The sequence below is a fragment of the Carcharhinus amblyrhynchos genome, chromosome 7, assembly GCF_965287045.1.
Source record: "Carcharhinus amblyrhynchos chromosome 7, sCarAmb.v2.hapA, whole genome shotgun sequence".
NCBI lineage: Eukaryota > Metazoa > Chordata > Chondrichthyes > Carcharhiniformes > Carcharhinidae > Carcharhinus > Carcharhinus amblyrhynchos.
This window is the reverse complement of record NC_137330.1, coordinates 68,005,846-68,023,343: the sequence shown is the minus strand read 5'-3', so window position 1 is coordinate 68,023,343 and position 17,498 is coordinate 68,005,846. Positions and strand designations below refer to the sequence as shown.

Here is a 17,498-nt window from a genome sequence, read left to right as displayed (position 1 = left end):
ACCACAGCATAATAACCACAGCAGGACTGCCTGTTTTTAAATAGCTCAGTTTGTGACTGACATTTCTAATGGGTGAGGGGTGGTGAGCAACATGCCCCTCCCATAAAATTAAGCCCAATATGTTGCAGATGCAACTAGGGATTAAATTATTTTAGGTAAAATATTGTACAATGAAACAAGTTAATTAATAATCTCATTATAAAAGATCAACAGGGAAAAAATGATCATAATGTAATTAAATTCCATATTAATTTTGAAAATTACATATTCTAGTCCCAAACAAGAATCATGAGCTTGAAGAAAGTCAATTATGCAGATATGCTGGGACAGGTGGTCAAGGTTGATTGGGTAAATATATTAAAGATTATGGCACTAAATAGACAGTGGAAAGCTTTTAAAGAAACAATTGGAAATGTTTGACAAAAATACATTCTACGATCAAAAACTCAGTGATAAAGATCCATCCATAGCTTACTATGGCAGTTAAGGATAGAATCGGACATAAAGGAAAGTTTTTGATGTTGCAAAATCTGACGATTGGGAATGTTTTAGAAGCAAGCAAACGGTGATTGGAAGTTGCTAAACAGAGAAAAAATGATCATGAAAGTAAACGGATGTTAAAAGAAAGGTTGAAAGATATTTTTCGGTATCCACAGGTGAGGTGCTGGATGATTGGAGGATAGCTCATGTTGTTCTATTGTTTAAAAAAGGCTCAAAAAGTAATCCGGGAAATTATAGGCCAGTAAGTTTGACGTCAGTAGTAGGTAAATTATTGGAAGGAGCACCAAGAGATAGGATCTACAAATATTTGGGTGGACAGGGACTTATTAGGGAGAGTCTTTGTTACATGGTAGGTCATGTTTAACCAATCTAGTTTTTCGAGGAGGTTACCAGGAAAATGGATGAAGGGAAGGCAGTGGATGTTGTCTACATGGATTTCAGTAAGGCCTTTGACAAAGTCTCGCATGGGAGGTTAGTTAGGAAGGTTCAGTTGCTAGGTATACATGGAGAGTAGTAAATTGGATTAGACATTGGCTCAATGGAAGAAGCCAGAGAGTGATAGTGGAGGATTGCTTCTCTGAGTGGAGGCCTGTGACTAGTGGTGTGCCACAGGGATCAGTGCTGGGTCCATTGTTGTTTTCATCTATGTCAATGATCTGGATGATAATGTGGTAAATTGGATCAGCAAATTTGCTGATTATACAACTTTGGAGGTGTGGTGGACAGTGAGGAATATCTTCAAAGATTGCAGAGGGATTTGGACCAGCTAGAAAAATAGGCTGGAAAATGGCAGTTGGAGTTTAATGCAGACAAGTGTGAGGTATTGCACTTTGGAAGGACAAACCAAGGTAGAACATACAACGTAAATGGTAGGACACAGAGAAGTGCAGTAGAACAGATGGATCTGGGAATACAGATACATAATTCCCTAAAAGTGGCATCACAGGTAGATAGAGTTATAAAGAATGCTTTTGGAACATTGGCCTTTATAAATTGAAGTATTGAGTATAACAGTTGGAATGTTATGGTGAGGTTGTTTAAGACATTGGTGAGGTCGAATTTAGAGCATTGTGTGCAGTTCTGGACACTTAGTTACAGGAAGGATATTAATAAGGTTGAAAGAGTGCAGAGAAGTTTACAAAGATGTTGCCGGGACTTGAGAAACTGAGTTACAGAGAAAGGTTGAATAGGTTAGGACTTTATTCCCTGGAGAGTAGATGAATGAGGGGAGATTTGATAGAGGTGTATAAAATTATGCTGGGTATAGATTGAGTGAATGCAAGCAGGATTTTTCCACTGAGGCTAGGGGAGAAAAAAACTAGAGGACATGGGTTAAAGGTGAAGGGGAAAAAGTTTAAAGGGAATATTAGGTGGGGGGGCTTCTTCACACAGAGAGTGGTGGCAGTGTGGAATGAACTGCCAGGTGAAGTGGTAAATGCGGGCTCACTTTTAACATTTAAGAAAATCTTGGACAGGTACATGGATGAGAGAGGTGTGGAGGGATATGGTCCAGGTGCAGGTCAGTGGGACTAGGCAGAAAAGTGGTTCGGCACAAACAAGAAAGGCCAAAAGGCCTGTTTCTGTGCTGTAATGTTCTATGGTTCTATAAGCACACTAAAAGGAGATCACCTGAAGTAAACATTAGTCTCTTGGAGGCAAATTATCATGGGAAATGAGGAAATGGCAAATACATTGAACAAGTATTTTGTATCTTCATAGTAGAGGACATACATTATATACCAAAAATAGAGAGTTACTAAGAGGATAATAAGAGTAAAGAACTTAAGATAATTAATATCAGTGCTCCCAACAAATGGGAAACAAGAATGGAAAAATGCCAACTGGTTTGAGACTAACATCATTATAGTGGAATTTGTCATTGAAGCCAAGCAATCCATTCTCATTAATTACAAATTTCGAATGGACTATGAACTGTTAGAAGTAAGATTCAACAGACTGCTAGGTGACTATTGGTTACAACTTTAGCAGGGTATCCAGAAGTCCTTCGACATAGCAAATACTAGGGCTATGTATAATGGGATGGAAAATGCAAAATGTTCATCAGCAAAAAACAAGCAGCTCCATTAAGAAAAAAGGACAGAGAGGGAAAAAGACACTGAATAGTTGGAGAGATGGATGGAACACTATCTTCAGTTATATTTTAGGGAGAACACTGTCACCAAGGAAGCTCTATACTCCTTGGACAGCCTACCTTTCATGGAAGACCTGGGTGATGAAACCACAGTAGAAGGAGCTTAGCAAAAGTATTGACTCAATCGTCATTGACAAAGTTCCAGCTGATGTTATGATACCATGTGAACTCATCAACCTCTAGTATCTAGCACTCCTGCAACATTTACATAAACTTCTGTGCCTCTGCTGGAGGAAGAGGCAGGGCTCCAGGATATGCATGATGCAAACATTGTAACCCTGTACGAGAACATGGGTGACCGCAGCGATTGAAACAACTATCAAAAAATCAAGCCAGCTGAGTGCATTGTGGGAAGTAGATCCTAACTGAAAGCATTTCTCCTGAATTCCAGCGTGGTTTCATACCTGGAAGTTTGAAATAGAAATGAACTTCTTAGTCTGGCAGCTGCAAAAGAAAGAGACCACTGTATCTAGCCTTCATCAATGTCACCAAGACATTTGATCAGGTGAATGGAGCTGCTGTAGATCTATATATGCTGCTGAAGGAAATGGCTGCCTGTGGACTGCTGCAGTGTGTTCAGCTCTTTCCATGGCATTGTGATGGACAAAGATCAGATATGATGGAGCAACATTAGAAACCTTTGAAATCTGCAGTGAGGTCAAATAGAGTTGTATTCTGACACTGATGCTGTTTTTTGTATATTCCTCTCTTCGCTAATGTCATATCCCTGCAGTTCAACCACAGAAGATATCTTCTTACATACCAGAATTGATGGAAATCTCTTCAACCTAACTGAAATCCAAGGCTAAAGTGTGCCAAGCCCTCATTAGGAAGGTATTCTCTGCATTCCATACCGAGGAACACCTTCAGTGGAAAATGGACAGACTCTTTGATGCCAATAAAGAGTTTGATTTGACCATCAGCACCAGGAATATAAGTGTAATAGTCCATGATTGCAATACTGCCATCGATCAGCATTGACAATGTAATGTTAGAGTTTGTTGATAGCTTCACGTGTCTGTTCCTGAGGGTTGTGGATGCTCCATCAGTGTGTCTATTCAAGACTGAGATTGATAGACTTTTAGTCTGTCAGGGGATCCATGGACACAAACAGAAAAATAGAGCCAAGGGAGATCAGCCATGATTGTATCAAATTATGGAGCACGCTTGAAGGGTGGAATGGTGCACTCCTGCTCCTAAATCTTGTATTCTTACATGTAAGTCAGCTGAGTGCTTGACATTATTTGTTGCTTGTCTATGACACGGTTTTGAAATTTGTTCCGCTTAATGGCTATTTGCAGTTCAGATTCATTTTTAATTCAGATGTTGTATTTAAACCAGTCAATAGATATGCATTTGTCAGCTCTTAAAATCAGACCTGAGCCTCCTTTCAATTTACATAGATTTTCTTGTGCACGCTAATTGGATGTGTTCACAGCAGGCAATGGGCATTTCTCTTCAGGCACTTTCTCTTTGAACTGCAGTTGAGTCAACTGAATAGGATAAATAACAGGTTATGTTGTTGATAACTGGCTAATCTGTAATAATCCCTGAATAGATTTAATTACTCATGCCTTTTATGGAGCAGTCCTAATGAGTATCAAAATAGAATTTATTTAGACAATACAGCATCTTTAACTCAGGACAATTAAAAGTTAATTTAACTACATTGTGTTTCGCAAAATCCATCTTTTTAAAAATTCATTTATGGGATTTGGGCATTACTGGCTAGACCAGCATTTATTGTTTATCCCAGTTGCTCTTTAGAAGGTGGTGGTGAGCTGCCATCTTGAATTACTGAAGTCCCTGAGGTGTAAGTACACCTACAGTGCTATTAGGGAGGCAGTTCCAGAATTTTGACCCAGCGACAGTGAAGGAACAATGTTATATTTCCAAGTCAGGCTGCTGAGTGATTTGGAGGGGAACATTCAAGTGGTGATGTTCCCAGGTATCTGCTGCACTTGTCCTTCTAGTTGGTAGTGGTCATGGTTTGGAAGGTGCTGCCTAAAAAACCTTGATGAGTCCCTGTGTTGCATCTTGTAGCTAGTAACATGGTTGATGTTTAAAGTGGTGTTTAAGGTAGATGGTAACACGGTTGGTGGTCGAGGGATTGAATGTTTGTGGAAGGGGTAACAATCAAATGGGCTGCTTTGTCCTGGATGGTGTTGTGCCTGCCACACAGTGGACAAATAACTGCGAGTAGACGTCTGATTAGTTCAATCAATATTTATTTAAGACACACAATCAATAATTACCATCCAACCAACAATAAGTTATCTTTACAGAAAATACGAATGTTCAAGTCCACTACAAGATCTTGACTTAACTTTGCATGACTGACAAGTACCCAAGCAGATATTGGCCTTTATCTGTGCTCTGGTCTCGGTCACCCTCTGCGTAGCCTGGTCCTTTGGTCTGGTCTGACACTCTGGCTTTGTTCTTCCTTCCTTCTCGAGTGTGGTGGCTCTCCTCATGCTGGTCATTGCTAATGATGGTCACCAGTGTTGTAGCTCATTCGTGGGGTCAGCGGGAGAGACAGAGAGAGAGAGAGCTGCTTCTGGTGTGCAGCAGTTTTTATCCCTCCATGGTTTCATGTCCTTTTGAGTGGTCTCCTGATTCTTGTCAATCAAATCAATCAGGGCTTGATCACTCTGATTGATAAGAGTCCAATCAGGTGCTGGCACACCGAACTCTTGGCATGTACCTGTAGATGCTGGAGGCACATAGGTCACATACTTCCTTCCCAAATAAGGGGTTAAGGTAAACAAGTATGTTTGACCAGAAAGTGTCCATTGTCTTTGGGATGGCCTATTTCCCGTGTATTCATTCATCTGGGTTGCAGCCTGTTTATCTCTGTCTTTTAGGTTGCAGCCTGTTGTTTTAATTCTTGCCCAATTGTCCCAGAGTGCTTTACAAATCACCATTTTAGATGGCCTGTTTAGCCACAATGGTGTCAAACTTCTTGAGTGTTGTTGGAGTTGCATCCATTCAGACAAGTGGATTGCATTTCAAATAAAGGAAAAGTCAGATACTTTTAAAATTCACAGCATGAATCTTTGATGTATATGTCACACATTTCAGAAAGACTGGCCTATGTAATGGTACTGTCATAGCCTTCAATTCTGTTTGATGAACTTGATGGTAGAGCTATATATACGTAAGCACAGGCTTCAAAAATATCTGCAAAACTTGTCAGATTCCATTGAGAATGTAAATTGAAGAAATTCTTAAAACTCCTTTCATTAACTTGTGTTTATGAAGCAACATTATCGTACTAATAAACTTTGCGAATGCAGCCAATTTCAAAGATTATGGGCTGCTGGGAGATTCAAACTTTGAGCCGAAATTCATTATTTAGTGAGTTCCAAATATCAGCTTTGCTATTGCAAAAGGGCATAGCATCGAGGTCTTGTACATCTGCTACAGAAAGTCAGGAACACTTGGACCAGGAATATCCCAGGTCAATTTAATTTAACTTTTAGTATCTGCTTACAAATAGGCATTAGCATTTTCATGCTTGAGTGAGAGACGAGGAAAGGAAAGGAAAATGCCCAGGGAAAACAGTAATAAAATATATCAGAGGCACTGAAATGTTTATAATGAGCTTAGTCAACAATGACTGGAACTAAATCACATTATTTGATTTGACATTGGTCTTTGCTGCACATGAAACAACAAGCTGCAAAGTATTTCAGGAGAACAGTAAATAAGTAGTTACCAAACATCTCCACAATCAGCAGTAATAAAATGTAATGGGACAGAAAATATTCTGAGGAAGAAATGTAATAAGTTGAAAGATGATGCTGCTAAAAGTTTTTTTTTAACTTTAAAATGGACCCTATGGTGCTCAACTATAATCTCAATATTGATAGTTCAACTAACATTTATAAAAAAGTAACATGTACTCCATCACATGTAAGATAACCTCAACTGATTTTGTATGCCTGAGGAGAATTCTGTCAGAGGATTGTCATTATGCTATATTATGCTTGATTGGTTTATATACTTTACGACCAAAATTCCCAAATGGATACATTCAGAGGTCAAGTAATGATGTGTTTCGATAACAATTTTAAGACTTTAAGTTGTTGTAAACATGAATTCTCCAACTTATAAATGTTATTGAAATTCAAAATATTTTAGTACTCATTGACATGCCAGAGATTGAAGTTATAGACTGATAAAGGGGATGTACACATGAATTCCAGAAACCTGTACTTAAGAAGATTGTTTTTGTCTTCAAACAGGTACGTAAAAACCTACCTACTTCCTGACCGCTCACGTCTAAGCAAGCGCAAGTCATCTGTAAAGAAGTCTACGTTAAATCCTCAATATAATGAAACTCTGAAGGTACATTTATTTTGAAATTAGAGCTTGTGGATTATTTTCCATCTGCAAATTATTACAAAATACAGAACCGGTGCATTCCCTTGCTGTTAAGCGAAGTGAGTGCTCATTCAGAGAGCTGATGCAGGCACAATGGGCTGAATGGCCTCCTTCTGCACTGCAACAATTCAGTGGTTTTTGTATTTTTTTTAGGAAGCTACTCAATTTGAGATTTCTTGAGCACCATTTTCTATAACTGAAACAAAGCTATGAAGTGAGAGTTTGAGTAAAATGCAATAAAAAAAGTTGATTGGGTAGTGTAGAAAGGAAAATAACTAGTAGAACTGTGACTTGCTTCCAAAGCTGGGATTAGGATAACGCAATGAAAAAAAGAAGGGGCTGTTACAAAAGAATTACTCAAATCCAGTAATCATCTTTTTTGAGTAAGTGGGGAAATAAGTAAAAAGCAAAATACTGCGGAGGCTGGAATTTGAAACAAAAACAGAAAATCTCAACAGGTCTGACAGCATCTGTGGGGAGAGAATAGAGCCAATGTTTTGAGTCTAGGTGACACTTTAGTCAGAATAAGTAAAGCCTCTTTTGGAGCATGTTGATTCCAGCTAATAATGGAAGATTGGAATCAAGTTGATCTGCTGGACAGACTCAGTAATTCCAATTGTTATTGATGACTGATCTGCTCAAACATGAGGGTTCAGCTGGTTAAACTCCAGTAGTGGCCATGTACACAAGGAACCTTAACCTTATCTATTGCTCCGGGCATTGGTAGATGGAATATGTGTACACACCATACCAAGGAAATGGAAATGCCGCTTCTGTGGATATCTCAATAATTTGATTAAAATATAGGCCAGGCTTTTCCAGAGGTGGCAGAAATCCTGTTGTTTGGGCCAGAAATGGGATCTGACCCGACTTAAGCTGGCAGCGGAACCTGAAGCTTCATTTAATAAAAACTGAAGAAATTCAATCGAAGTGTCACATTGGACTTGAAATGGTAACTCTGTCCCCCTCTCCACAGATGCTGCCCAGATATGCTAAGATTTTCAGCATTTTCTGCTTTTATTTCTGAGGGGTTCATTTTAGAGGCGGTAGCCAGTTTAGTGGAGGCAGAGAAGACACTATTTTATTAAGGAACGCTGCCCATCTCTGATAGCTGCTGGCCCATTCAGAGGGTTGGCAGCTCAACAGTCTCAGCAATGTACCCAAGGCTGGTGCTCACTGCTCGTGTTTACAACAGCCTGACCAAAAATAACATGGAAAAAAATTACAGGGCTGAGTGCTGAGGTCTTCTTTTTAAGCATAATTACATTCATTCTTTTATACCATTCTCCTTTTCAAAATTCTTATATGTTCAAAAGACATTTGGTTTGATTTATTATTGTCATGTATATTAACATAGTGAAAAGTATTGTTTCTTGCGTGCTATACAGACAAAACATACCGTTCATCCAGAAGGAAACGAGAGAACTTAATGCAAGATAAGTCCATTCAAAAGTCTGATAGCAGCAGGGAAAAAGCTGTTCTTGAGTCGGTTGGTACATGACCTCAGACTTTTGTATCTTTTTCCCGAAGAAAGAAGGTGGAAAAGAGAATGTCTGGGGTGTGCAATTATGCTGGCTGCTTTGCTGAGGGAGCAGGAAATGTACTCAGAGTTAATGGAATCCAAGTGTTGTCGGTCTTGGTACCCCATGGATCTGCTGGTAAACGTGTAAAGTAATACTCACCTAAAATGCTATTCGGTCATTCCAGGATGGTCACTCCTGTCATGGGTTGAAATAAATATCCTTTAATCTGACAAAATGATTATTAATTATAATAACTAATATGAAACAACCTTGGGCAATATCAATGGAAATTCTTGCATTGCACAATCACAGATGAAACATTAAGTATAACTCTTGTATATGGTTTTTGCAGAAACTCCCATAACACATCCTAGATTGGTTGAGTTAATGTTTATTTTACTCATCTTTTCAGTACAAAATAAAGAAGCAAGAGCTTCAGAATCGAACACTGAATGTCTCTGTGTGGCACAATGATATTCTTGGTCGAAATGTATTCCTTGGTGAAACAGAGGTGGAGATGAGTAACTGGGACTGGAATGATAACACAGCAAACTGGTACAACTTGCAGTCAAAGGTAACAATTGCCCCTTGCATAAGATGTATATTTTTAACCATGCAAGTCAACATCCATTCGTCATCTTGAGTCAGTTAGTTTTAATCCATAAATTCTTTGAAAATGATTTAAAATTTAAACTTCCGATGATCCCCAAATACATAAAAATTGTTGTCAGAGAGCACTGTATTGGGAATCTATCACCCTGCATTGTGACTCTGGGAATTGGGTGGGTGGGTACTGAGGCAAGTGATGATCTGACTTGGCCTCAACAATGGAAAGCAGCAGTTGGCCGCAGTTGGGCAGAGAAATGTCAGACACGAGACCCCGACTAGTGAATGCCCAGGCCCATGTATGTCATGGAGGGTGTTAACGAAGCATCTTTTGTTTCGGATGGGAGAGGAGGGGTATGTGTGCTCAGGTAAGGGGATTTACCCCTTGTGCAACTTGCGGGTGGGCACTTGTTTCACCTAGTCTCATAAAGAAAATTAAAAAAATGTATAGACTTACTTCTCTGGGGTTTCTTCAATTCCTCCAAATGACACCAAGACATCAGGGGATTGTTTGTACTGTAAAATTGCATGAGCTACTGTTCATTTATTTCTAAAACCATAAAGATTTAAAACCTGTCTTATGATCTAATTATCCACCCAGTTTTGTATCAACATACAAGTACACATTTGGGTGAAAATGATATATCTAAAGTAAAGTTTATTTACTAGTCACAAGTGAGCTTTACATTATTGCAATGAAGTTACTGTGAAATTCCTCTAGTTGCCACATTCCAGCACCTGTTCGGGTCAATGCATCCTGACCAGCACGTCTTCCCCGCTGAACTGTGGGAGGAAACCCGAGCACCCGGAGGAAACCCTTGCAGACACGAGGAGAACATACAAACATCGCACAAACAGTGACTCGACTGGGAATCGAACCTGGGTCCCTGGCGCTGTGAGGCAGCCATGCCAATCACTGTGCCACTGTGCTGCTCCAAAAATAGAATAGAATACAGGAGACCAAAATTATTCTCCAGCAGTACATAGCCATGGTTATGTTATACCTAGAATACTTCGAACTGTTCTGGCCACTATACCTTAGGAAAGTTAAATTGGCTTTGGAGGGAGAGCATTGTGGATTTAGTAGAATAATAACCTGAAATCCAGGGAACAACTACACAAACCAGATTTGTTTTCCCTGGAATTTAAGAAGTTAGGGGATGGTTTGTTCAAAGTTTTCAAAGTATTAAGGGGAACAGAAAGGTGAGATAGAATGAAACTATTTCTGCTGCCTGGGGAGTTTAGAATCAGAAAAGTGCTCTGGAGATTAGAGCTGTCCTTTCAGGAGTGAAATTAGAAAATATGTCTATGTGCAAGGGGTGGTAAAAGATTAACATTATCTTCTGCAAACTGCAGTTGACGCTAGGTCAAACAATAATTTTAAATGGGAGATTAATAGATTTTTGTTAACCAAAAGTAATAAAGGATAAGGGTTAAGGCAAGTATGTGGAGCTCGGTCACAGACAGCCATGGTCTCACTGAATGGTATTATATGCTCAAGTGACGAAATGACCTACTTCAGTTCCTTTGTTCCTATGAGCAGAACCATTTCTCCCCTGCAGAACCACATTTCACATCATTTTAATGCCTGATTGAAAAGCTCCTTGCTAAAAAAAACACTCCTCTCTTTTGACTTTCTGCCTCACGGACAATGATCAGTAGGTTTTTGCAGCGATGAGCAAATTGTTTCTTACCCAGATAACTTGACTCTGAGAGAGACAGCATTGAATTAGAATATTAACAGCTTTTTGTCTTTGTCACCTTTATCACTTTTGTGAATGAATATTGCTTCTAAAAATGTAATATTAATAGTGATTTTTTAAGATCTTTTCTATGAAAAAAGGGTCAAAATTCCTGAAATGCGACACTGATGCAAAGTCACACTTTAGAATCCGAAAATCTTCCAGAACTACTTTCAATGTTTACATTGATAATAACAAGTGAGTGCTGTTGCCTACCACCTTAGGAAGTGAAAGAAAATCCTCAAAGGGCATGACATTTTACACAAATACTCACATGTGCATGTAATGACCTACTGCTTAATTCAGTGTGATATAGAGATGCCAATGTTGGACTGGGGTTGGCACAGTCAGAGGTCTCACAACACCAGGTTAAAGTCCAACAGGTTTATTTGGTAGCACAAGCTTTCAGAGTGCTGCCCTTTCTTCAGGTGAGTGAGAAATTGGGTTCGCAAACAGGGCACATAAAGACACAAACTCAATTTACAAGATCAAAGAACAAATAACAATACAGCACGGGAAGCAGGCCCTTCGGCCCAACAAGCCCGCGCTGCCATTTTAACATTATGAGTCCGTTCTCCACCCATGACCCTTGTCTATGCTTATGGCATTCCACATTGAGGGAAGACTAATTTAGGGACAATTTGTTACACCAATCAGCCTAAAAGCACATCTTTGGGGTGTGGGAGGAAACCAGAGCACCCGGAGAAAACCCACACAAGCACGGGGAGAATGCGCAAACTCCCGCAGACACTGGCCCAAATCCATGTATCTGCACAGCAAACAGTGATAGTCACTGAGCTGTTGTGTTGCCCATCAGCTGGTCTAGTTTAAGCGTACACTAACAACATGACGTACTAGGCTACTCTCAAAACATCCAATAGCAGCCCTTGTACGACCCATCACGTGTACGCCCATTGTTGGACAACAAGGCAGACCGAAGCACCTGTGGATTAAAAGAGAAAAACATCAATACCATGCACATCCTTATACAAACATTCAAGGGAATCCCCAGAAGCTCAGAAGTAAAACAAGTGAGCCAGAAAATATGTTGGAAGGTCCATAGGAATCAATTGATTCCCAGGGACATCCCAAGGCTCCTGAACCTTATTTAAAACAGTCTCCTATATCCCTCCATCTCCATCCCGCTCATGTGCCTATCTAGGTAACTCTTAAACAACTCCAGTGTGCCTACCTCCACCACCTTGCTTGGCAGAGCATTCCATACCCCCACTACCCTCTGTGTGAAAAACTTCCCTCTAACATCTGAATTATACCTCGCCCTCCTCACCCTAAGCCCGTGGCCCCTCGTAATGTGCATTTCCAATCTAGGAAAAAGCTTACCACTGTAATCTTATATACCTCTATTAGAGCTCCCCTCAGTCTTTGTCTTTCTAGGGAAAACAGCCCCAATTTGCCCAATCTTTCCTCATGACCCAGTCCTTCCATACCAGGCAACATCCTGGTAAACCTCCTCTGCACTGTCTCCAGGGTGTCCACGTCTTTCCGGTAGTAAGGCGACCAGAACTGGATGCAGTACTCCAAATGCGGCCTAACCAACGTTCTATACAATTGCAACATTAGACTCCACCTCTTGTACTCTATACCCCTTCCCATAAAGGCTAACATACCATAAGCTTTCTTCACAACCTTCTCCACCTGTACTGCCACCTTCAAAGACTTGTGCACTTGCACCCCCAGGTCCCTCTGCATTTCTACACTCTATATAGGTCTACCCTTTATCATATAACTCCCCCCTACATTATTTCTCCCAAAATGCATCACCTCACATTTATCAGGATTAAATTTCATCTGCCATTTATCTGCCCAATATACCAGCCTATCTATATCCTGTTGTATTGCCTGACACTGCTCCTCACTGTCTGCCAGTCCAGCCATCTTAGTGTCATCTGCAAACTTGCTGATCACACCATGTACTCCCTCTTCCAAGTCATTTATGTATATTACAAATAGAAGAGGTCCCAGTACTGAGCCCTGAGGCACACCACTAGTGACAGAACTCCAGCTAGAAAAAGACCCTTCCACTACTACTCTCTGTCTCCTATTACCAAGCCAGTTATCAATCCATCTAGATACCCATCCTTGTATTCCATGAGCCTTAACCTTTTCAACCAACCAACCATGAGGGACTTTGTCAAACGCCTTACTGAAATCCATATAGACGACATCAACGGCTCATCCTTCATCGACTGTTTTTGTCAGATAATGGTTGGAATGCGAGTCTTAACAGGTAATCAACACCTTACAGATGCAGACAATGTGAATGGAGAGAGAATTAAGCACAGGTTAAAGAGATGTAAATTAACTCGAGCCAGGACAGTTAGTGAGATTTTGCAAGCCTAGGCAAGTTGTGGGAGTTACAGATAGTGTGACATGAACCCAAGATTGCAGTTGAGGCCGCCCTCATGTGAGCAGAATTTGGCTATCAGTTTCTGCTCAGCGATTGTGCGTTGTCATGTGTCATGAAGGCTGCCTTGGAGAACTCTTACACAAAAATCAGAGGCTAAATGCCCGTGACTGCTGAAGCATTCCTCGACAGAAAGGGAACACTTCTATCTGGTGATTGTCGAGTGATGTCCTTTCATCCATTGACGTAGCATCAGCATGGTCTCGCCAATGTACCATGCATCGGGACATCCTTTCCTACAGAGTATCAAGTAGACAACCTCGGCCGAATCTCAAGAGTGTGTACCTTGTACCTGGTGGATGGTGTTCTCACCTGAGGTGATGGCATCCTTGTTGATGATCTGCCACGCCTTGCAGAGATTGCTGTGGCAGGGTTGTGTGGTGTCGTGGTCACTGTTGTCCTGAAGGCTGGGTAGTTTGCTGCAGACAATGTCTGTTTGAGGTTGTGCGATTGTTTGAAGGCAAGTAGTGGGGGTGTGGAGATGGCCTTGGCAAGATGTTCATCTTCATCAATGACATGTTGAAGGCTCTGAAGAAGATGTCGTCATTTCTCCACTCCGGGGAAGTACTGGATGACGAAAGGTACTCTGTCCACCATGTCTGTTTTGATCTTCTGAGGAGGTCAGTGTGGTTTTTCACCGTGGCATATCGGAACTGTCAATTGATGAGTCGAGCGCCATATCCTGTTCTTATGAGGGCGTCTTTCAGAGTCTATAGGTGTCTGTTGCAATCCTCCTCATCTGAGCAGATCCTGTGTATATGCAGGGCTTATCCGTAGGGGATGGCTTCTTTAACATGTTCAGAGTGGAAGTTGGAGAAGTGGAACATCATAAGGTTATCCGTGGGCTTGCGGTACAGTGAAGTGCTGAGGTGAGCATCCTTGATGGAGAGCCGTGTGTCCGAGAATGCAACCAAATCTTGAGAGTAGTCCATAGTGAGTCTGATGGGCGGATGGAACTTGTTGATGTCATCATGTAGTTGTTTCAGTGATTGTTTGCCTTGAGTCCAAATGAAGAAAATGTTACTGATGTATCTAGTGTATAGTGTTGATTGAATGTGCTGTGTGGTGAAGGTGTCTTGTTTGAACCTGTGCATGAAGATGTTGGCATATTGAGAATCAAATTTGATCCCCAAGGCTGTTCCGTGTCTGTATGAAGAACTGGTTGTTGAGGGTGAAGAAGTTGTGGACCAGGATGAAGTGGATGAATTGTAGAATTGCCTCTAGAGATTGGCAATCGTCAGCGTTGAGTACTGAGGCTGTTGCAGCAATGCCGGCGTCGTGGGGAATGCTGGTGTTGAGTGCCAAAACTTCCATTTGGACTAAGAATGTTCCTGGTTCAACTGCTCTGAGTTTCTGTAAGAATTCTGTAGTGTCGTGACAGAAGCTGGAGGTTCTTTGTACGATGGGTTTTAGGATGCCCTTGCATAGCCGGGGAGGTTCTTACATAGGGTCCCATTGCCTGATACAAAGGGACAGCTGGGTGTGTTGGTCTTGTGTATCTTCAGGAAGCAGTAGAGATTTTCAATGTGGGGAGTGCATGGGATGAGAGCACAGGGGGGTGTTCTGAAGGAGTCAAAGGTTCTGATCAGTTTGTTGAGTTGACAGGTTTGTTCTTTGGTCAGATCTGCAGTTAACTGTCTGTAGTGTTCCTTGTTGTGCAGTTGTTGGTACACCTCCTTTGCAGTAATCGATTCTGCTCAATATGACAGTGGCCCCTCCTTTGTCTGCTGGTTTGATGACAATGTTGCAGTTGGTCTTGAAGGCGTGGATGGCATTGTGTTATACTTGGGTGATGTATGGGGTTGCCTTGTGAGTCTGACTGATGAAATTGGCATTGATGCGCCTCCTGACGGATTGGGCATACCTGTCGAGTCGAGGGAAACGGCCTTCTGGAGAAGTCCAATTTGACTCTTTCCTCTTCAGTTGTTGCACCGCGGATCTCTCTATCGGCTTTTCCAGTTAATTGGCTGACTCATTGGGTTTGCTGTTGGCCTCTTGGGGTTTCTGGAAGAACTCCCGAAGTTTCATTAGCCTGATGAATTCCTCTGTGTCCGCTGTGAGACTGATGGGGTCCATTTTGGTGGTGGGGCAGATTCAATGTGAGGTATAATGGAAATGTAATTTGGCTCCACGTGATACATATATATATGGTACTTTTAATATTGTGGTATAATTGTAGGAAAATTTGTTGGATGTGTCTATCAAGGCAATATGTACTGAAACATTTGAATTATTTAGAACATATATTGCCATCTTTATCTAATATTATGCATACAATATTATATATTTTCAGCAGTCCAATCTTGCTGATGAAAACATCAATCAAGGAGAAATCTGTGTGGCACTCAAATATATTCCAGCTGGGTTAATAGGTAATCTCCCTTTCATTTGTAACACTCAGGTCAGTTTTTCCAAACACACTGAACAGGTAGAGTAGGTGCAAAGGGCCAAATGGCCTACACCTGCTCCTATTTTCTCTGTTTCTAAACCAAGTGGAAAACTCTCCACCTTGGAGTTTAGAAGAGTGGGAGGTGCTGTAACTGAAAATTAAATTTGGTTAAAGAATTTGACAGAGTAGATCTGAGAAAGTATTTCCCCTGGCTTTGAGAGCCAGGCCTGAGTGAGAGAAATTTCTTTACTCAGAGGGTTTGAATCTTTGGAATTGTCTGTCTATGAATGTCCAGCCATAGAGTAGTTTGAAGACAGAAGCTGGTAGATCTTTTGAGTACTAAGAGAATCAAGGAAGTTGGTGTCATGTTTTAATGTTAACCAGCTACGTTCTTCTGCTCTTTTTACTCTTTTACTTTCATTCTTCCAAAATTATATGAAAAGGATTGGTTGACCAATGTCAAAACTATTTTGTTTCAGAATAGCTGGGTCTGCAAGAAGAAAAGCAAGGTTTTACCTTATGTGTTACAAAGTTTATGGCACAATGAAATGCAATAATTTCTCTCCCTCATTCAAAAATACAATGCTAGTATCTAGCAATGCAGTGTAATTATTTTAGCAACACCATAATTGTTCCAGGTTACAAAATGACACTTAACTGTAATCCATCCTGTGATATTCCTGGTACCAAAATAATTAAATAAAAAGTTAAAAGGACATTTTAGTAGAGGAGCAAAATGATGGGGATAAGCCACTATTCACCTGAGCCTATTCTCTAGAGAAAATAGTATTAAATCGAACCAAGAAAATAAAAAGGTTGCAAATTATGTCTATTATTTTGTTCATAATCCAAATAAAATAATCCTTCCCATTGTCTTCTTCTCCCCAGCTCCCATATCTGGGTGAATTTTGTTGATAAGTAACATTTTGTTCTCACTGGAACGACAGAGGTTGAAGGGGCGACCTGGTAGAAGTCTACAAGATTATGAGGGACTTGGGCAGAGTGGATCGTCAGGAGCTTATTCCCAGGGTCGGGGAATCAATTACTAGGGGGCCCAGGTTTAAGGTGCGAGGAACAAAGTTTAACGGAGACGTATGAGGCAAGTTTTTTACACAGACATTGGGTGGGTACATGGAACTCGCTGCTGGGGGAGGTAATGGAAGCATATATGATAGTGACTTTTAAGGGGCATCTGGATAAATACACGAATAGGATGGGAACAGAGGGATATAGTCCCTGGAAGGGTAGGGGGTTTTAGTTCAGTCGGGCAGCATGGATGGTGTAGGCTTGGAGGGTCGCAGGGCCTGTTCCTGCGCTATAATTTTCTTTTTTGTTTGTTTTTTATTTCTTGAGACCATTTACAGGAGAAAAGCACAACACATTCATTTATGTTCTAATGACAGATGTTGTGTATTCAAGATTTCTTGAAACAATCAATGTATAACTGATAATGTGTAATACCCTTTAGATGGAACCATGCCACTCAATGGGGAAGTTCATATCTGGCTGAAAGGAGCAATACAATTACAGCCACTAAAACCAGATGGTGTAGACTCTTTTGTAAGATGGTAAGTCCTGCTAGAATTAGAATAGTACAATTTTTTTAATATACAATTCTTTATAAATGGTAAATAGAACATGCAATGAATAAATTGAAAAGTCCTTGGTGATGCTTGGAGTACCCTGCCAATGGAGGTGATGGAAGCAGGCATTTTCGCAATGTTCAAAGTATATATTGATAGACATATGAACGGGAGGCGAACAGAGGAATAGA

At 40.7% G+C, this 17,498-nt stretch overlaps 1 protein-coding gene across 1 annotated transcript in view; it reads left to right on the top strand.

Annotated features, from left to right (window-relative positions):
• The window catches only part of LOC145345026 (synaptotagmin-like protein 2), a 189,713-nt gene that overhangs the window by 166,022 nt on the left and 6,193 nt on the right, over positions 1-17,498 (top strand). Inside the window, exons 10-13 of the mRNA XM_080192540.1 lie at positions 6,901-7,003; positions 8,975-9,136; positions 15,629-15,707; positions 17,193-17,292. Of these exons, the coding sequence (XP_080048666.1) occupies positions 6,901-7,003; positions 8,975-9,136; positions 15,629-15,707; positions 17,193-17,292 (444 nt within the window). The remainder of the gene's footprint in view (positions 1-6,900; positions 7,004-8,974; positions 9,137-15,628; positions 15,708-17,192; positions 17,293-17,498) is intronic.